Source organism: Meleagris gallopavo, chromosome 1 (assembly GCF_905368555.1).
Source record: "Meleagris gallopavo chromosome 1, MGAL_WU_HG_1.1, whole genome shotgun sequence".
Lineage (NCBI taxonomy): Eukaryota > Metazoa > Chordata > Aves > Galliformes > Phasianidae > Meleagris > Meleagris gallopavo.
Window position 1 is genome coordinate 12,401,502 of NC_139404.1, and position 22,168 is coordinate 12,423,669.

At 36.5% G+C, this 22,168-nt stretch overlaps 1 protein-coding gene across 6 annotated transcripts in view; it reads right to left on the reverse strand.

The window, feature by feature from the left end:
• The window catches only part of CCDC146 (coiled-coil domain containing 146), a 70,610-nt gene that overhangs the window by 24,823 nt on the left and 23,619 nt on the right, over positions 1-22,168 (reverse strand). For 5 of the 6 annotated variants that reach the window (XM_085216793.1, XM_085216791.1, XM_085216786.1 and 2 more), the window contains exons 4-5: positions 13,141-13,223; positions 7,709-7,918 (exon numbers count right to left, since the gene is read on the reverse strand). In XM_085216793.1, coding sequence (XP_085072919.1) covers positions 7,709-7,918; positions 13,141-13,223 — 293 coding nt within the window. The remainder of the gene's footprint in view (positions 1-7,708; positions 7,919-13,140; positions 13,224-22,168) is intronic. The other variant, XM_085216795.1, reaches the window with a different exon arrangement.

A 22,168-nucleotide genomic window follows, 5' to 3' on the forward strand; every position in this document is an offset into this window, starting at 1 on the left:
CAGAGATTGTTCTCTGCTAAAAGATAGGTCATACACAAGCAGCATTTTTTATAGTTCACATATCTAACCGTTTGATCTGGACTTTCTTAGTCTTACCACCTCCTGTAGGGTTGCTTTTGTGCCTCCTTCACTCCTGTGCTAACACTAACAAAGTTAGAGGATCAGAAACATGCTATACCCACAGGTCCTCTCTGCTGCAGAGCACAACACTTCAACATGGAGCTGAGGAAAAGAGTAGGTGCGGAATGTATATCCACATAGAGATCACATGCCAATGAAAGTGCACTTGGGGGTATGAAGCTTTCTTCCTTTGATTGTTCACATTCACACTGTAAACAGCTGAAAGTAAAGTTCCTCAAATCTAAAATGGGCTCCTGTGACAAAATACTCCTGAAAAGTGACCAGGGACATAGACTAAGGCAATGGGACATAGTAGCAAACTATACTGAAGAGCCAAGGTGATCACAGAATCATAGAACGGCCTGGGTTGAAGAGAGCCTTAAAGATCATCTATGTCCAACACCATTGCAATTTCATGTCTGGCAACAGCGACAGATGATGAAGGAGAGCAGAAAGAGGAAAGGAAATACAGGAGAGCTCTGGGTGTGTTTTTAGCCACATTGCCCTGAGAAAGTTGAAGAAGTGGCAACAAAAATGGAGCTGAGTGAGCAAGCATGTTAGACTTTAAAACAGGAGCTTCTTGATGGCAGATAGGTAAAAACTGCCAAATATCACAAACTAGCCTTGGAATTAGTAGGGAATACATCAATACAACCCCAGTGCATGCAATGAACAACTCTGAACCTAAGTGAGGTATATAGTCTACAGCAAATTGCATGTTAGCACAACCAAATTGACCTTTAGTCATTGTAGCACTGGCAGAGGAATTAGTAAGTAGGTTCTCTCAATGCAATTAGTATTTGTGATGACACTTTCTGAGTCTCAAGCTATAAATGAGTAGTGATTACAACTAAGGAGCAGGTGAAACAAAATTCTTTGTCCCAGATATACAAAAGAATCAACTTCAAACAATAAATCTGCGTTTTGTTCCTCCAACATGAGGATGTGCTGGTCAGTTCTCCTGGAGACTCAGGGTTGACTGCAAGAATCTGCTATCTCTCTTTAAATAAAGAGTGTATTAACAGAGGCAGATAGGCTTTCATGAAATAGTTGCGTCACTTGAAGGTGTAAATTGTGGTAAGAAAACCCTGGAGCAGCCCTGACTGCCCAGAGCAGGTAGATACTACAGCTCTCCTGAATGTGGATCACACTGAAGAGAAGCCACCCATCAGTATTTCTTCGACATCTTCCAGGGGCACCTTCAGTCTTTGCAAGGCGGTCATTCGCTTTTCGGGTGGTAGCGATGGTGGGGAGAGATCAGCTGACTGGTGGCTTCCTCCTCATGGAGAGTCCTTTGGACCTCTTGTTCAATTCTTTGTCAGTATTTTTTTGTTTGTTTGTTTGTTTGTTTTGGTTTGTTTTTTTTTCCCCAAAAATTGGTTTCTTATTTTTTTTTCCTCAAACAAAAGGAGTAAAACTTATAAGCATAAGCCCCAGATAAAGACTTTTCAATTGGTAAAGGGAATAAAACAGTTAAAAGAGAACTGAACTGACAGTGTTGCAATTCAAATGTTCATGAAGAACAAGCTCTGACTCAGATGAAGAGCAAAGAGGAAATAAAGACAAAGAGTAGAACTTTTTATTTACAGTTCATACGTATATTTGTTTGCGCAGACTGCAAGAATACCTCCATGGGAACTGCTATGTCTGAAAACTGATCTGAATGCCAGAAAGAATGAGTGTAGGAAAAGTTTTTCAAAGAAAAACAGATAATTTTAGATAGATCTTCCTCCCCAAAATGATAAAAATATTTATAAAGGAAAGTTCTATTTCAAAATTGAGAAACTGCACAGAACAAGATTGCAGACAGACACAGGCATATCTTGCAGTGTATGGTGCAAGTATAACTGAGCAGACAGAAACATCAGGTGGTTTCTTTGCTGAAGTGAGTTCAGGAGTCACTGCTTTTATGTCCCACTGGTTAAGGACAACAAGGAATCAAACTGATGAAAATTGAGCTAACTTCGATTTGGTGATAGACTATCTGTTCCTGTGTACTATGCCTCTGAACTACAGCTGAGGCCTACATTGAAATGCTGTGCTGGTCAAACTCAATATTTCCACCTACTGACAGGTTTTCTGAGTGTATTAATAAGTTAACAGTGACAATTTGTATTCCCAGCATGTTTGGGCAGGATTCCTAGCAGGACTCCTTGGGACTGGCATAATCATACTAATTGTAATGAATGTTCACTCTGCACAAATACCCACAACTGTCTGACTGCCACAGAACCTGATTAAATAAGTCCTGCTCAAATGGATTAAAGAGGTACTGCAGTGGTCGTCATCAGTCTGCACTGTGCCTTCTTTTATATCATGCCAGACAATCAAAAGAACAATCCAAAAAATTAGGAGGAGAACACAGTTGACACTGTTTTTCTTTTGTCACATTCCTCTCTCATGAGGACAGATTCCTGTGGAGCCATTCCAACCTCACAACAAAGACTCTACCATCCATCAAAAGTAAAATGATTTGAACACCTCGTTTTCTGTGACATAAACAAGGGCAACAGGACACTGCAAGCACCAAGTGAAGTTGTCAGAGGAGCTGGCATGCTGACTTCTTTTACACAAAAACAGTGAAGGGATGAAAACGAGGGCAGAAGGAAGAGGTGAAAGACAGGGTAAAAAGAATAGAAAAATGAAGAAGGGAAATATTATTTTGGAATGTTACCATGTAATAATTTCAAAAAACGTGAACATTTAAAGAATTTACTACATTGGTTTTGCATACTTAACATTCACTTTTGCAGATTGCTTTTCAAATTTCGTTTTGCTAAAATTCGTATTTTCTCCCTGACATTGTTAGTTTTTTGGCAAAACATTATTTTAGTTTCTGAAAATTGTTTCCATTGGATGCCCTTTAGAAAAACTGCCTTTAAAAATTGCACTTCAAGTTTAAAATGAATGTTTCAAATCTAGACTTAAGTTAGGTGCTAAAACAAAACTCTGTCTGTGCATTCAGTGAGTGCTATTGGTGTGATTTATCTTACCCTTGTGAGGATATGGTTTCATGAATTGTTATGACTCAGTTTAATAGATTACCACCTATAAATATTGAGCATCTCAAATCTCCAGGCTTCTCCTCAGATCTTGGCCACAGAACCCTCAAGGCAGCTCCAGAGTTCCTAAGAAACTACTCTGAGAGCCAACACAAGTCATTAAAACAGCTAAAATTCACCAAATCAGACTTTTTACTTCTTTTTCTCTTTTAGTGAGTTTAACTGGTTCTCAGAGTTGAAGTGATTTATGGGTGTGGACTTGGGCAATGGAAGGGGAGAGGAGCATACACCTGGCAGCAGGAAAGGAGTGTTTGTGAGTGTTTCTTACCTTCTTGTACTTATTTTTTGTGAAGTTCAATAGCAGTATCGTGCATTTAAAGCTATCACGGATGCAGATGTAATGAGTTAAAAAAAAAAAGCATGTGGAAAATTGGACCATTAATGAAAATACATTCCAGACTTTTCCCTCAGAGATGTCTACAGCTGCAAACTGCTGCAGAAATAAAATAAAATGGTCAGAGAGATTAAGAAATGCAGTGGTAGTTGTCAACAGAGGTCCATTTCAGTTCCTCAGCAAGCAAAAGAGCCAGAACATTCTCAGCATCATGAATCGCAACACACAAGGAAGTGAACTCCTTCAACTACTCTTACACATAGTTGGGACTGCTGAGGTACCATAGAAAGTATGAAGTGCTCAGGACTTCACAGCTACTAACCTCCCAACTAGTGACCACAGGAAGATATCAGAGCTGACAAGTTGCCAGCATGGCATTCCTATAAGGCTCTTAACCCTGTTTAGTTTGTACACACTAGAGAATGCAGTCATAAGATGAGCTGGTACCAACTTCAAACTGTAATCTAATTTGTTTATTAATTGTAGTTCTTTATCAGATAAACTATGGATAAAAACTTTTCCCTTTTTAATTGCTCAGTGACTAATACTGAAATAATTGTAAGCATTGAAGTAATTTTCCATACTTGCAATGCTTGTACAAGGACAAAATCTGTTTTGCAATCCTGATTTGCCTGCAATAGCACATAGGACTTGAGTGAGTAGCCATTTTGCGAGCTGGGTAACTGGCTATAAGGGCTGTAGGTTAGACTGGGGCTTTGGGAGAAAATTATTTTCAAGAATCAGGCACACTTAACCACACAGAATCGAGGTATAGATAATTTAATTGTAAATTAATTGCTTACTTTTTAAAGTTTAGGTCATATATTCATTTACATGACAATTTCATTATTTATCAGTAATGAGCAATAATTGTTGCTATGATCTAATAAAGCAAAGCAGCACTTCCTTGTTTTATCTCAAAAGCCAGGGCTCCAAACCTTACATGGGCACTAAAATGAAATTTTTCTTCAAGACAGAACCTATCTTTGCTGATCATATCGATCCTTTTTCAGTCTGTATTCTTACTGAGGCACTTGCAGTTGTACAAAACAATAAGTAATTAAAACAAAAGATGAAGTACTACCTTCAGATGTTGAAAAATGTATCTGATCTGGAAAAAAAAATGTTTACAGAGGCAAGAAGACAGGAAATGAAAGATGGAAGCGAGAACACAGAACACTGAAGAACATAGACAAAATATTTAACTGACAAAAAACCCCAACAGTGCTATACTATATCACTATCACTCTTCAAGAGAAAAAGAAGGGATTACAGAAACAAGGAAATGGAAGGTCCTCAGGGGCTCTCACTTGCTTCCATCTAAGCAGGCAAGATCTTAGTTGGGACTTCTAAGATAAAGATAAAGCAATATATAAGAGACAGATTCCCTTCAAGGGCTTTTCTCCTTCACGTTCCATTCAAGAAGGTAAATAAGCAGTATGTTTGTTTTCAGGCTAAACAGCCATTAGTCATAATTCCCGAAATTTTGTTGTAAGTGCCAAGCACAGCTGGGACTGTTATATTAACACAGTTGGACAACAAGGGAAACTGTGCTCCAGAGAGATCGATGGCCAAGAGAGATCGGACTGCAAGATGAGATTCTATCCTTCTGAAAAATGAAGGGAACTAAGCAGACATCTAACACCTTAAGATGATTCTAAGACACCTCACAGTATCTTTGGTGAGGTTTGCCCCCAGGCTATGACACTGCTCATGCGAACCTACATGTCAGAAGGTATAATTTTATTATGTGGAGAAACACATAATAAAACTCAGGCACAGAGTTCTTCATTTTACATCAATGCTTTTCTTAGAGAACCTGCTACTCACTACTCTATTCTGCAACCTAAAATAAGTTTCACTTATTTTATTCGAACCAAGACATTCCTTCTTTACAAACATATTCACATCTGCTATCTGTTTTTCTCCATAGCATGTTTTGTTTCCACATCTAGATTTGTTTATTCATTCCTCACACTGATATGTTACTCTGCCAGTCCTATTCATTCTACCCTTCTTTAGCAAAAAAATCCTTCCCATCTCTGGCAAGTTAGTGTATTCTCTCCCGGAACGCAAACCCACAGGTAACCGAGGCATGTTCACCTCACACCAGCCCCACAACAGGCACAAGACCTGGTGCTGCCATGAGGCACAACGCTGAATAAGGAATATTTTAAAAACCTGTGGCTCTTCACTTTAGAATGTGAATAAGTGAGGGGGAATGCAACAGAGATCCATCAAACCATCCTGCAGCAGTGAAGACGAATAGGGGTCCAGATGTTTGGCCTCATCCAGTACAACTACCGGCATGAAATGAAGCTGCTAGGAGTCAAAACAGATGAGTTAGGCTTGAAACAGATAAGTGGAAGTGTTTGTGGAGTTAATCTGCAGAACTCATCGCCCAGAGTGTTGCAATGCCAGAAGTTTATATTGGCTTAAGAGGAGACAGGAAAAGTTAAAGGAAGAAGGATCATCTGAGGATTCCTAAATAAAGAGGAATGCATTTGGCTCATGAAATCTCTCTCTCACAAATGGATGGCTGCTGTGCTTTTGGTCGCTCTTAGGTACTGAGCCATATGGACTTCAGGTCAGACCGTACGGCTGGGTTTGATCTCATGCAAAGCATAAGAACACAGAGAGGAATCATAGAATCGCAGAATCATAGAGTGGCCTGGGTTGAAAAGGACCACAATGCTCATCTAGTTTCAACCCCCCTGCTGTGTGCAGGGTTGCCAACCACCAGACCAGGCTGCCCAGAGCCACATCCAGCCTGGCCTTGAATGCCTCCAGGGATGGGGCATCCAGAACCTCCTTGTGCAAACTGTTCCAGTGCTTCACCAAGCTTCTTATAAAGTGAAATAACACTTTTCCCCACTATTGCTGACCCAAACCATATATATTTTTAATTGACGCTATAAGATTTTAAATTCATATTTCAGGATCAGTGAAGAAAATGTTCAAGGGTAATTGAATATCTAAAATGTGTTTCTGTAGGACATAGAAATCTCCCTTTGACTAAAGGTAAAAAATAGAGTATGAGTAGATATCCCCTGATCATACAAAACCCACCATTTCTTTGGAAATGTAATACAAATAATGAGAAATGTTTGTAATGCTTGAGGGGAAATGGGTCAAAAAGCATGAAATTTTGAACAGTGTGTTTCTAGACTGCTTGTAAATTTCAATACATTCTGTATTTAATAATTATTTCAGGAAATCTCATGATGCTTACTTATCTCATAGCAAATAATTTTTTCCAGATGATTTCTCTATTTCTCCCACTCCCAATTTGTTTCCTTCTCAAGTTTCCCTTTTGGAGAAAACATTTAGCTCTTCAAAAAATATCAAGGAAGAACTGCCAGAAAAATCTACTCCATGCAGCTCATACAGTGCTCCTGATTTCCTTGTAGAAGATTAGCTTTAACTGCTGAGTTGCTGACATTACTTATCTAGTTTTATGTGCCAACTGAAGTATTGCTGGCTTGAGGATGGGTAAAAATAGTGAACACCTCACAAAGTGAAAATATGAGCTCATCTCCATAGGTATGTATTTTTAAAAGTACAATAGTAATAATTTGTAATTTTACTGTAGAAGCACCAAATACAATATACTGATTTATAAATGATTCAGTATAATATCGTGTAATAAATTTCTATAAAATTTTCAATATTCACATCTTTCACAGCAAATTTCTCATTTCTCAGATGTGAGAGCATAGAAATGCTTTTTCTACTTTAAATAACTAAATCGAAAATCCTGAATAAAATGTTTTTGATGTTAAAATTAGCGCTGAGTCTATTTATGACATTGTTTCCATAAAATCCCAGTCACCAGGGCTCTGAGATACTTCAGCCATTAGTACTGAAGGTGTCTTTAGTGTTGAAGTTGTCCTAGACTAGAATTGGTGCTGAAAGTTTGCCTCTCTAAACATTAATGGTACGATATGATAAAACTGAAGTTGTATTTCAGAGGATACCTTCTAAAATAAAAATTATCTACAAACCACACGCGGAAAGTAATTTTATTAATCACTGAAATGTTGTTACTAGGCAAGCTTGTTGCAATTTGCTTAAAAATAGCTGTCAAGAAATACATCCATGTACTGTGGAGAGGAAACTGAATTACATTCTGTTACTATCTTTTTAGACAAACTATGATAAAAGAAGCAGAGATTTGATTGTTATCACCTACCATTTTATCCTGAACTGAATTTCATGCTCTCTTTCTTTAATAGCGTTGCACTCATTTTGGCAATTAAGAAGCTGTTGCCTTATTCGGCAGACTTCACTGGAAGATTCTTCAGGGAACTGTTCTGCTTTTTCCAGTTCATGCTGCTGTTGTTCCAGGTCTACACTAAGACGTTTGGCTTCCTGCAACAGCTGGATCTCAGATTCCTGTAAACTACATTAAGTAGGAAAACTTAGATGTAAGCAATAGGAAGCACAAGCATTATATTTACATTTCTTTACATTTCTGTAGTATATAAAGCAATGTTTTGGAGATGAGACAGGATTAAGTCATGTGCAATCTTGTTGGATCTCATGGCTGACCTTGACCAAATAAGAGGTTGGACCAGAGACCTCCTGAGGTCAGTTCAAACCTGCGTTGTTCTGTGGTCTCATGAGAACAGTCAGACTTGTTAAAAGGGGATTTTCTGCATCTAATCTCATTTAATTTTAACCAGATGGAAGATGGTCACTTAGTTATTCAAAGTTATTCACCTAGCGCCTCCTAGAATCAGTGAAGAGACAGCAATTCTTTTTATCCCAAGGGGTCTGTGGTATCAGGTAGTGGTTCAACTCATGAATTACATGGAAAGCATTCTGAATAACTGAAATACTATGGAGGGATAAGCAACATTTTACTGCTTAGTTTCACTAACTACACAGTGTACAGAAAAGGACGGAAGTGAAAATCTGGAACCTTTGTTTCCTGGCATAAGAAAAATGCACTTTTTCTGCTACGTGACCAGCAGTTACAACAGACAAGTATGAAGATGAAAACCAGAATTAAGGTTAAATCCTAAACAATTAAATTCAGTAGTAAAAGTCCCATTCACAGAGAGTAAATGCACCCCTTTCAGCACAAGTTACTGTCTAAACAAGAAAGGGATTTGATCTACAGTACAACATCTTTTATCACATCAGTGTGCTGACCAGTATCAGGGCAGTATTCACCAGTACAGGGCCCAGCCTGGGCTGTGCAATGCCTCAATGTTCTTAGCTAATGCCTGGACATGTACCCAGTGCTGAGCTATGTGTTGCTGTCACTGGAGTGTTACCAGCAGCTGAAGCAGCTCACCTGATGATCTCAGGCTGCACCTACATTTGTGGACTTCTATGGAAAAATATTAGTGGAACTGATGGATTATCTGAAATCACCAGTGCCACCAAAGTTTGGCTTCACAGAAACAACAAATTGTAATATTCTGATAGTGCTAAGAGACTAGTACTCATAATATGCTTATGAGCCTGCATGGTGATAGCCAAATAATGTATCTTAAGAGTTGTTATTAAAAATTACACTGGTAATTATGGAAGAGTCTTGTTGAACTGCAGCATGAAAATACTTATACGTTGTTTGATAGACTAACTTAATCTTCTTGCTATTCCTATCATTGTACATGCTTTCTCAATATTATTAAATTGTAAGCTTTATACAATGGTATGCTACAGTTAATCAGAAGTAATGAGGAAGAGTAAAGAACTCAATCACTTGCCCTTTATTAATTAAAAAATCTCTCTACCAAATTCTAGCTCAAAGGTGACAATTGTGAGTACATTACAAGCTAAGTAACAACAAAGTTACATCACACCAAATAACAGAACTAGGATGGTAACTGTAAAATATAAAATACACAACTAACTACGTGGTATGAACATGGCTGACATAGCAAAGAAGGAAGAGTTTTGTTTTGTGTAACATTTCTAGTTAAATAACCACTTCCTTTTTTAGAGCAGAAAATAAGAAAACCACAGAGAAACAGGATACAAGATGTGTCTTTATCATGAACTTCATGCTTTGATGTATTTATATAATAATATTTCAAGGAGAAAAAATAATTTGAGGTACCTACGCAAGATCCTAAATAATGCTTAGATCTTACTTAAATAAGTAAAAATAATGAAACTGATTTGGGGAGAAAATATAATTGGATGCAATAATACACACTCATTTATAAAATAATTATTCCATTAAACATAAATTAAACATAAATTTTATATAAGTAATAATTTTATATAAAATTACATTAAAAGTTCTTCCATAAAAACAAAACTCTTATGATTTATTTTTTTCAAGGTAATAAAAAGGAAAAAGCAATACAAAAAAAACAGAATAAAGTACTGAATCTATACCAGATTTTGTACCTCATAGTTACCAACAGTATTTTTTCATGTGAAGGTTTAAATTCCAATGAAGAAATGATAAGAAATCTACACAATGTACATGTTTAGACCCTCATGTGTGCAAAAATATGCTTGCCTAGTGTGATGTAGCAGCTTTTGGATTAGTGAAATGACTAACGATTTCATATAGACTTAAGAAGATAGGATTCCAAATCTGTCCATGAACTATCATTACTTTCTTACAGCTTGTTGTGTGAGAGAATATTTGTATTTGGTTCCTCACTGGGCTTTGGGCAGTCTGATCTAGGGAGAGATGTCCTGGCCTAAGGCAGGAGAGCTGGACTAGATGATCTCTAAAGGTCCCTTCCTACCCAAAGCATTCTATGATTCTGTCATTTTGTGCAACTCACAATTAAGCCACACGTCTGTTTGGCCAAAGAGGTTTTCTAGGATGAAATACGAGTTAAGGTACTTAAGCTTCAGATTCAGCCTCACTGCAAAGCAGATGGGTAGACAACAGCAGAAAGGGAAGGCAGCCTGTTCACAGAATTTCAGTAGTGCAGCAGACTTTCAGCAACATGTAACAGCCTGACTCAGTGTGTCAAGGATCTTGTCTGCCAGGTTACATTTCTCAACTTTTCAGAATACCAAATTAAGTAAAACTGAAACCAAGAAATAATGAAGTATTTACCACTAAGGAAAGGACCACAGTATGCGCTAGCCAGTGTGTACTCCATCAGCAGCCTTAAAACGATCTGCACACTTACTAATTTCACTCATCACATTAGACAGACCTGCGTTATAAACCAAGAGATCACTTGCAATAGACATGAGGAAAAACTTTTTCTCTCAGAGAGTGGTCAGACACTGGAATGGCTGCCCAGGGAGGTGGTGGAGTTGCCATCCCTGGCGGTATTTAAGAGGCGTTTGGAGGAGGAGCTGCGAGATATGGTTTAGTGCCTGTGGTAGCAGTGGTAATGAGAAGACGGTTGGACTAGATGATCTTATAGGTCGTTTCCAACCTTCTGATTCTATGATTCTATGAATAGTTTGACAGAACTGTCACAGGGATCTACACTCTTCATGGTGCATAAATCTCAGGTTGTTCCCTCTGAGATAGATGTAGAACCACAGAACATCCTGAGTTGGAAGGGGCCCTCAAGGATCGTTCAGTACAACTCCTGGATCCATACAGGATCATCCAAAATTCAAACCCAGTGTCTGAGAGCACTGTCCAAACTCTTCTTGAACTCCTACAGCTTGGAGCCATGGCTACTGCCCTGGGTGCCTTTTCCAAGCCCACCTCCCTCTGGTGAAGAACTTCTTCCTAAGTTTCTTAGTTATCATCTCCTGGTAATTAATGATAGGAGGCACAGTAATGGTACGAAGTAGGAGAGGGTCAGATTGGACATTAGGAAAACTTTCTTTACTGTGAGACTGGACAAGCAATAGAACAGGCTTCTTAGAGAAGTGGATGATGTCTCATGCCTGTTAGTGTTCAAGAGGCATCTGGATAATATCCTCATTAGCTTTTGATTAGCCCCTAAGACAGTTGGGCTAGACGATCTCTGAAGGTCCCTTCTAACTGAACTATTCTACTCTAGTCTAGTCTAGTCTAGCCCAGTCTAATATTCAGTCTGAACTTCCCTTAGGTTATACCAATGACTAAAAGAAAGAACTACACTCAGTTTGAAGACTTTCTCACCCAGCATCACTACTTTCTGCACAGCATTTAAGAGTGCTGGTAACAACAGACATTCTGCCTTGGGGACCAGTTAAGTGATGAAATTCAACCATAAGAAGTAAAAAAATGAGTTACTGATATACAGAGTTTTACCAAATAACTAAAAAATTAAAAATTTGTATTGATTCTTCTTAATGATTGTAAGAAAAGGACTCACAGATGATCCCAAAAAGTCGTGCTCAGTGCAGACTGAAAAGAGGATGACATGAGTCATAAGCACACTAGAAGTTTAATTATTTGTCTGCCTTCCGAAGTCTGATTTTTTGGAAGGGTAGGCAGGGTTTCACCTCAGTTGACTGAGACCAACAGTATAAACACATATTCATCCTATCATCTGGACTCTGATTATAGTCAATGGACAAAAACAGATGCCTGGAGATGTCTGTCTAAGAAGAAAGTGTATGGCTCCTGTTATTGAGAATTAATCGCCTCTAGGTACGTAGTTCAGCTGTGTGTATCTACAGAAATACGGGCAAGCAAATCTCGCCTTTACTGTTTGGAAAGTCCTCAGAATATAGCAGAGATTGTGAAGAATTTTTGATTATTGATTTCCCTTGTTTTCTTCCAAAAGTAGGAGGAATTAATCTGTGGAAATTAGCATTAGTGTATTCTTGTGTAAGTGTTTTGCTTTGAAACATGGCTAATCCAAGTAAAGAGTGCTTTGTGACTCTCTCCAATTGACTTTCTTGCAGAAATATAGCAATTGCATACTTCTGTGAGAACAGTGAAAAGAATGAGGGCTATAATCAATCATCCAACACACTTCTGGTGCATGGCTTAAAGCAGTTTTATGTATGAAAGAAAAGAGTTTGGTCTTGTTTTCTCTCAGGCAATATTTCACCTATACTACCTATTGAACAAAAGTTACCATTGTAAAAAAATACGTTTTATATTAAAAAAATGCTATGAAAATATACAAAATAAAGTAAGTACAGACATGATTGCATTTTTTCCAGCCAAAAACTGGTTTCAAATTAACACTGGCTAAATGTAAATCATGTTTAGTAGCTACTAGATTTCTCCTTCATCTCAGTGAACACTGGTGTGCTAGAAACATTTTCAATCACTTAACCCAAAATCCACATCACGTTTAGCTCTGAAAGCCTTGGAGCCTCCACGGCATTGAACTGGTTTAGAAGTGCTGCTTTAAATGTTGTTTCTCCAAAATATTTGATGTGCACTGATCTGAATAAAGTCAAATGACTTTTTTTACACAGCCAAAGCCTGCTCTAGCTTCTCATTTTATTTGGATGAAACTATAAGACCTTTAACTTTAGGATCCTGTGTTTTCAGGATCAAATATATTAGTCACAAAGACTATTGCAAATATTGGAGTCCTGCCACTCTATTCAGCCCAGTAACACAGTACTATCTATTCTTCCTTCTATTCAAGGAAGTGCTCAAGCCTGGCACAGAACTACAACCACAATCCCTTCTCTTGTCTCACCAGAGCAGGGCAGGCTCACAGCTACCGCACCTAACTTCAGACTTTGAAGCTTCAGGATATACTTAGGAAACTGTAAATATTGTACCTTCTCACAGTTTCATGCAGCAAGGTGTACTTTGCCTTCAGCTCAGCTACTCTGGAGCCAGTAAGTTTTCCAGCAGAAAATAGCTAGGAAAGAGAAACAAACAGTTATGAGATCTGCTAAGCACTAATATTTTCATTATGCTGTAATTTTTATAACCATAATTAACTCCTTTAATTTAAAGAGGTTTTGGTTATGAAAAAAAAGCAGCTTGGCTCAACCTAGACTACACCAGGCCACAGAACACTCTGCCTTATGTATCCATGCAGACGTTCAGCAAATTCCAAGATCAAACTGCTCCACTAACCCAAAGCTACAAAAGCCGTGTGTCTGAGCTGGAGCTTAGACATCTCATGAAGATTCTTCAGGTGTCTTCAAGAAGTAATTTGGCCCAGAGAACCAATGCTTAGTGTAAATAAGAAATAGAATATGGGCCCAATTTTGCCAATGGGAGAAACCACAGCAGCAATACAATGCCACATGATTTCGCTCTATTAAAGTTGTATTGAGTTCATGGAGGCCGTAGTCAGCCTTTTGGGGCAGCAAGTCAAATATGCAATTTCCCAGAAATCTGCCAAAATTTTGGTTGTGCAGATCTTCTGAAACAAGAAACAAATCTTAGTTGTCTTTTGATGCAGCACCAGGAGAAGAAACCCAAAAGTACTTACGTCCTCTAGTCCTTCAGGCCCACAGAGAAATGCCTTTTCCCAATGTGAGCTAAGGACTATTTAAGAGACTCATATGTGGCCTTTCTATAGATGCCTTTTTCTTGAATACCCAAGAGAAATTGTCCAGAATTAATCCTACAGTTAGGAAGCAGACATCATGTGAATGTACCGGAGGAAGCTTATATTGTATTGATAGATGTTTGATTTGTTTATTTATTTAAGATTTGCTGCAAAATATTTCAGGATAACAAGGACAATCATTATTTTATGTAGCCCTGAGAAAAGGAAAGAAGATCTAATCTGGTTTTCATTTCTTTGCATGAGATTAAAGATAAGCAACTCTCAGTTATTTATTTTGGCATCTTTTTCAAGCTAAAGATGCTGTTTACTTGAGTTCACAGTACTGATTAATTCTTCTGTGAGAAAGAAAGTATTTCCCCAACTCTACTCTCATTAGCTTCATGTTGTTCTAATTAGGTATTATCTCATTATTGTCCTTTTCTTGTGTACATCTCATTCACATGGCCAAGATGTAAGCAGTTTTGCAGCTGGAATGGCTTTTCTTCCTAGCATCTGGAATGGAAACAGGGCTGAGAAATTGTCCCTTCATTTTCTGGAAAGGCTACTAACAACCCTGAAGCAAATCTCCTGTGGTCATGGACATACTCTAGCTTAATGTCAGCAGCATGAGACAACAATGAAGGGCTGAGGCGAAAATATATTATTTTTTATATATACTGCATAATCATGAAGGGCATACACATTGTACTTAACTGTTGTCATGAGATATGGAAAGAATTATAAAATAGCTGCAAAACAGCAGATTATTTCTGTCAACTGTAGGTGGACACCACTGGCATAACCAAGGATGAGCTAAATTCTAAAATATGAATGTACATGTTGAAACCCAAACATAAATATGGCCACAGTCATGAAAGACTGTACAGCCACCTTGAACATAAATATTTGTCTTTTGGAGCCAATCATAGTGACCTTAACTATGCTTCTAACTGCTTGAGGATATGTTTTTCACTGAGTTTCCTGCAATTAATGTGAGATGGCAAAGTCACATGTTTATTACCTTGCTAGTCTGACTGAACATCTGTGATTCTTTCTTCAGAAACTCTTGACAAATGACATAAAATGATTGACTACTTCAAACAGTTGTTTTCATTCAAACACCAGGAAATAGAAAGAAAGAGAAGATAATGCGTACATGTATACAACACTCACCTAAATTTAGTCTTCATTATAGACATAGATATATGTCTATATGATATATATAGCTATAGGATTTGCTATTGAGTTACAGGAGTAGCACAAAGCCAAATTACCTTCATTTAAGCAAAGGAATTTTAGGATGTGACCTGGTGTCAACTAACTTTTGTTACCAAACTTTCACTCCTATCAAACTGTTTTCTATTTCTCAGGAAAGTATTTTCCCTGCTAAATCTCATCAGCACATGATCTCAAATTACTCTTTATTCCAATAGTATTTAGTCATGTGCACTGCTATTGCTAAAGACTTGATTTACCCAATGTCAAAACCTGATTCATAGGTTTAACTTAAGTTGAAAATGATCTTGGATTCACAAAAAGTTCAAATTTTAAGTACGGTAACCATACTTTTGTTTTTCTCCAGAGTTTCATAGAATATTTTGTTATTCCATGGTACAGAAACAAGGACATTTTTCCTTCATGGCTTGTAATTGCAGTCCTTGCATATCTTCTTCTACGGTGACATGCTTCTGCCCCTGACATTCCATTCCAGGTCATCTCATCACACATCTTTCCCATATTTTTGTTTACAAGGGCAAAAATTTTTATGGTGGAGAACAATATACTCTAAGTTTATTTTTAGCCAAAAAAAAATACCACATGGAAAAATCTGAGGGCAATGATCCAGAACAAATCCGTACTCATGAGGAGAAATTTTACTTTTACAAACTGACTTAAATGGGGATACTTGAAAGAGTGAGCATTATTTGCATAGCTAATGGTTAATACACTGATTCCTACTATACAACCTTCAAATCAAAACATACAAAAATCTACATCTAGCTTTTTTTGCTTGCTTTCATTTGGCTTTAAAAAAAGCTGTTGGAATCAAAATTTAAGTCATGTTGATAATTTTCTGTGTTTGGGCTTAAAATGGATTTTGTCCCAAATGTTGTATAAGATGTAATGAGCATTCTTTTTCTATTTTACCTTTTAACAAAAAATTCTGAATTCTGGTGAAGCCAATATAAGAAGTATCAACAGTAGAAAAAAAAATTAAACAAATCTAGCTGAAACATAAAGCTCTGAACTGATTAGTCAGCATACAACTTTAAGAAGTACATTGTAGACAAAGTCCAGAAGAATTGTAATAAAACTGAAAAATTTCCCTGCCTCACAAACTCCATTTATTCGTACTAGGAATGGTTACCTATCTCTGCATAAAGACAAAGAAAATTTTCCACCATTTTATTTTTACAGATTGCACAAATACAACTGTGGAAGGAAAAAAAAAGCCTATATTGATACACATACATCGGTACCAAAGACCTGTTTGTAATTTATTGCAAGAAAGAACAATTTGAGAAAGGCTCAGCAATTCTTAACTGAATAATATTTATTTGGAGAAGGAAAATCCTGTACCACGTAACTGTATTTTATAGAGTTTAGAACACTGCCATGAGTCCTGACATACTTTAATCTGATGGTTAATTTTATATAAATAGTCCTCCTTTCCTTGGCTCACAGACTTATTCTGTTCTGAAATAAGAGACATGGGTGATATTTCTAACAGGACCTGTAGAGCTGTATGGTGTATAACAGTAATTCTTCCTAAGTCAGAACAGTTAAAATCTCAACCAGGAATATTAAACTCATATATTGAATTCCTGGATGCCAGCTGCCCCTCTAAACTACAGGTTTCACATTTGGATCTCAGAGAAGTATATAAAAAGTCTTTTTTATAACCAGATGTCATAATATAAAACATTTCTACAGCTTTATTACTCAGCTTCAGCATTAGATTTCTTTCTTTTATGTCTTTTTTTAAACACTGAAAGCTAAATTGGAACTAGAATTCATAAATATTTCTTTTTACTTCTATTTTTGAATGTTGACAATGGATGACTCATATTTTCCTTTGAGAGTCTGTCTAATTCGAATTAGGGTCACCTTTGTCTTTTTATCATAAAAGGCATGTTTTAACACAGGATAAGTAACAAATTAACTCTTAAGTGTAAAAATGTTGTTTTCTATAGCAAACTGATCTTGGTTGTGGGGATAGATGGAGTATAAACATTATTCTTTCCTAGCCAGGATTCTATATCATGGTAAAAATTTCAGACAACTAACATATATTAAATACACAGCTATATACAAATCCTAAGTGCATATACACTTTCATTAATTTGCCTCTGCACACAGATGAGAAGGCCCTATTCCATTTCATTTGATCAGTAACAACCGTTCCACGTAATCTGACACATTGCTGAAGTAGGGTAAATAGAGAGTAGCTCAACTGCATAATTAAAATCTGCATCTGATATTGATCTGATTATATTAGTTTTGTAAAAATTATATCAAGTTATACTATATCTATCAGCAATTAAATAAAAGTATACTTTTTCCATAATACCTATTATAAAAAGCATATACAATCATTAACTCGACCATGTTTTAAGATTCAGCATAATACAAACTAATTTTAAAAAATTTGGTTGAAATGGATTAAACAAATACTCACATTGCTGATGCTTTTCAGCTCATTCAGGCTAAATTTGATTTTGCAGGCAAGGATTTTACATAAAATGATTAACAAAGCTTAGTAAGACTTACTATTAAACTAAATATATACATATGGATGGACTTTGAACAAAGACATTACAGTTTCTCATATATCATTTTGGAAGCAAAATAAAGTTAATCACTTGTTTAAATAATTGATAGTTCATCTTACAATGAACCTGGTCTAGTAGCAACTCAAACTATTCCATGATTCTATAAACAACAGACACAACAAAAATAGCAGTGTACTTCAGCAGTGGTAACTGTAGGTGAGTTTCCAGGTTTCAAACTTAGGGAAGTAAGGTCACAACTTTGTTCAAGGAAAGTCATCACTCAACAACACACAATCAAAGCAACTAATGATAAAATAGACAATGGTATTTACATTCCTCCACACATACAAACATTTCTAACCAAAGATCTGTGATAATTTTCTTTGAGTTTGTTGGATCCGTATTGGCCACTTTAAGAAAAAAAGAAAGCAAGAAGACGCATACAAGACAGAAGTCCGGTGCTTAAGAGGTTATAGTTAAGGTTCCCATTCCCTAAGATGCAATCACAGCTCATTTTACTGCTTGTAAGATCGCACATTGCTAACTAATACAGTAGTTGTCTTCTGCTGAATTAATAATGGTCTATATTGAAATTAAGGAAAAGAATGAGTGAGAAGCTGGAGTAGTGAGAAAGAAAAAGAGCTTGTGAATGACAACTGAAGGTGTCTTTTTCCAGTTTTGTGTTAACCACAATGCTCTGGAAAGAACTGAGATCACTTGGTTATGCTGGCCAGAGTGAAGCTGAAGTCTGCAGTCTGGCATACAGCCAGTTCTGTAACTGTTTAGTCTTCCAGTCCCTGTTTGTATCAGTTATTCTAAATTGTATTTTGCTTTTCTCAGCTTTTTTTTCTCATTATACAATACAACAGAACTTCATACATTATCAAACACACCCAAACTTGTTAGATAATCTGGGTAAGCTAAAATAAATTTTTCTTATCTAAATAGGGGATAATTGGAAAATTGGATGAAGATTTGGCAGCTGCTCATAGGTGGTTGCCTGGAAATTCTTTTTTACTTTTTTCCCCATACTCCCATAAAAGTAATTACATAAAAAAAAGGAAAGCATGTATCTTTTTACTGGATTTATTTTTACCTTTCTCTTTTGACTTAATTTTTCTGTTATGTTAACTTTATACTATTACATTACCCTTTCTTTTACTTTACTTATTTCTAACTAATTAACATATTACACAGCACTGAGTGGAATCTTCTAATTTTATGGCTTTTGTGTTACTTTACTATTTGAAGCAAAACAGAACAAATTATTTCATCTTGTCCATGAAATAAATGCACTGCCATTACTGCATAATCCTGCCCTATGATAAAGATTATGGATGCAGATTTTGCTGAAAAGGACAGGAACCTTTTAAGTACAGGAATCCATGACTGAAACAGAAGAATGCTTATGCTCAAAAAACAAAATCACTTCTGCTTAAGTAGCTGTTCTGTACAATTGCATAACTTTTTCCTATAACCTTACTAGCAATAAGCTTTCTAGCAACAGTTTCTCATCAGAGCTCTCTTGAAAACCTCTTGCAGAAAATTCCAGGAAAAAGTGGGCAACATCCAAGAGCACACTGGATCTCAGGGAGTCCTTTCATGTGCGTTAAACTTGACTTCTGGTGCACTAGCCCCTCATATAGCACTACTCTAGTTTTTCTGAGGCAGTAGGTGGGTGTAGATAAGATGTCGATAAGAAACAGAATATAAATGGGAAATAAGAGTGTAGAAAGAAGAGGATCCACTTGATAAATAAGATGCACTTTAATGTGAGCAAAACTAGAGAAATCCATCTCTAAGTTCATTAAACTGTCCACAATTATTTTCTTAGTTTTAGTAGACTATATTCAATGTTTTTGTGAGCCACCTCAAAGCAATACACCAAGAAACTCACCTGTGATTTTAAAATATATTTTCTTTCACTCCGATATGATGTAAGTAAGAACTGTAAGAACTTTGACTTTCCTATTTTTGAATTTGAAAGGTTTTGAACTTCTTTCAGAACTCTCCATAAACAAATAAAACTAAGCCATGCTTTAAGATTCTGCAGTTTGAATACTGAACTAATTCCTCACATGCTTATGAAGAAAGTACATCAAGAAAAGAATGGAGGTTAAATGTATCAGTCACAAAGGTAATAGTGATTAATATCAATTACTCATAACATAAAGAAAGGGAATTATTTGCAAGCTTCCTAGAAAAGACTCCAATATTCCCTAAAACCTATCATCCAGAGGAATGAAAAAGCCAGCATATGTTTCTAATTAAGCTTGCAGATACTGCAAAATAACTAAAATGTATTCCAAGCTTTAACAAGACAATACCATTTTCCACCTCTTCATTCCAAGCTGAAGGTTGTTTAGTTATAGCAAGGCATTGTGACTACGCTTACTGTTATTTTATTGCATAAAATAATCCAGTGCTTTACATTATTTTTTTCTTATTTCAAACATCTGAAATGTCTCTACAAACAAGTATTCTGTCTTACATTATGAGACAGCAGAAAAAAATCTGGGGATTAAGATATTTTATAGTTTGTGTACACACAGGATTTCAGTACAGTATTTGCCACTTTGCAAGTTGCTCTTTTTGCCAGCCTGCTGTGTGAGGTTTGGGATTTTTTAAGCTGTTTATTTGAAGAGCTCCTCTTAGTTCTTTTAATATTTAAATGTTTAAACATTTAGAGAAGAAAAAGGGCAAATGTTCAACATTGAAAGGAAAGCTCTGTATCTCTGTCAACTCCTTTTATGTCCACACTGTTTGGACACTTACTACACAGCTGGTATTAACATGGGAGAAAGCAGCGCTGTCTCCTAATGGTTTTTCAGAGACTATCACCACACTGCAGGGCGAGAACAGGTACAAGAGTGCTGAAACCAGGCTGTGACTCTTGGATTTCTATCCACAGTGCTGGTTAACAGTTTCCAGAGAATCAATTTAATCCTTTAGAAGAAGAGAGCTAGGGATATTTGCTGGTGTTTTACTTGTTTGTGTCTGATACCTCCAAATAAATTAGACAAATGCTTGGACCCATGACAACACACTAGGTGACTCAAAGCTTTCTTTTCAGGTTCTGCCCATATTTGAGAGCTGAAATAATGTAAGTATTTTAAGAAAAAAAATTTTTGTATTTCATGAAATGGTTCAAAATTTTGCCCTTTTTTATTTCTCTAAAACTTTAAATGCAACAAATAAGAAGATACAGCTGTTTTCAGATATGGCGTATCATTATTTCTTAAGAGAATGCATAAAATTTATGTTTCTTTGAACTTTGTTTAGAAGAAAGTGACTGAATTGCATTGGTTACTCATAAAACAATCCAGTAACTCAGTTGACGAAAGTCAAACACTATAAAAGATGAACCTGAAGAAAAGATTAACAGCTACATTCTTTGCTTTCATATGGGGTCTTTTATAGCAATATGCCACTGAAAGGCTCATAGTCTACTACAGTGTACTAGATACAGAAAAGCTATACGCAGATGTTGCTGCATAAACCAGACAACACTGAGAGCTGAGGTCATGTAAAGGCATAAATTAAATACATTAATATACCCTGCTATGGTAGGTAAAGCAGTACATTTCCTCATGCAGGATTTCTACAATGTTAATACTTTTTTTATGCATGGATCTGTCAGACATCCTCCAATGAATAATAAACTGCCAAAGAGCTTTCTAAAACTAAAACATAACAACTAGGAAAAATAATAGCATATATTCTTTCTCAAAGCATAATTCATAACAGTAATTTGTATCCCAGTTCATGGGAGAAGGCATTCTCTGCATGGAAAATATCAGAATTACCTTCTATCAGTATGCTACAATGGATGAGAAAACATTGCATCTGCTGGTCAATTGTGTCTTGCTTGTCAATTGTGGCTCACTAAAAGGGTGGGTGCCAGACTGCTTAGGTAGGCATTCTAGGAGAAAAGGCAGCTTGCTTGCCTGCTTGGCCATGAATTTTGAAAGAAGCATACCAAGTATCCGGTAGTCTTACACTAACACTGGCTGGTTTTATTGGAGTAGGGCTTTATAGGAATCAAAACTGAATTTTCCTGAAAGGATGTTTCAGGGAGAGGAATTAGATAAATTAAAATCACATCTGCAGATGTTGCAGAATGAACAGAATGAAGACACAGGAACATAGTTTCATAGGGATTTTTCTTTCTTTATAAATAAGATCCTTGCCTCAACAGAAGGAGTGATGTTCTCTGACCACATGAATTTGGTAATGTGATATATTTACTTTTTTTTTTATATATAAATATCTACTATGTTTATGTCAGTGTCACCTTTTTGCTTGTTAACAGAATTTACACAAAAAATGAAGATCAATTAAAAATGGTAATACATGTGGCTACTTGTTCTACCTAACTTGCATCTGAATAATCATATTAAAAATTAAAATCAAAAGGCATAGAACTGTTTGCATTTTTCTGCTTTGATTTGTGCTCCCAGACACATGAGGAAGTTGAATAGCCAGTCATAGTCAATTTACTGGACAACATATAGTCTGCTTTCATACAGA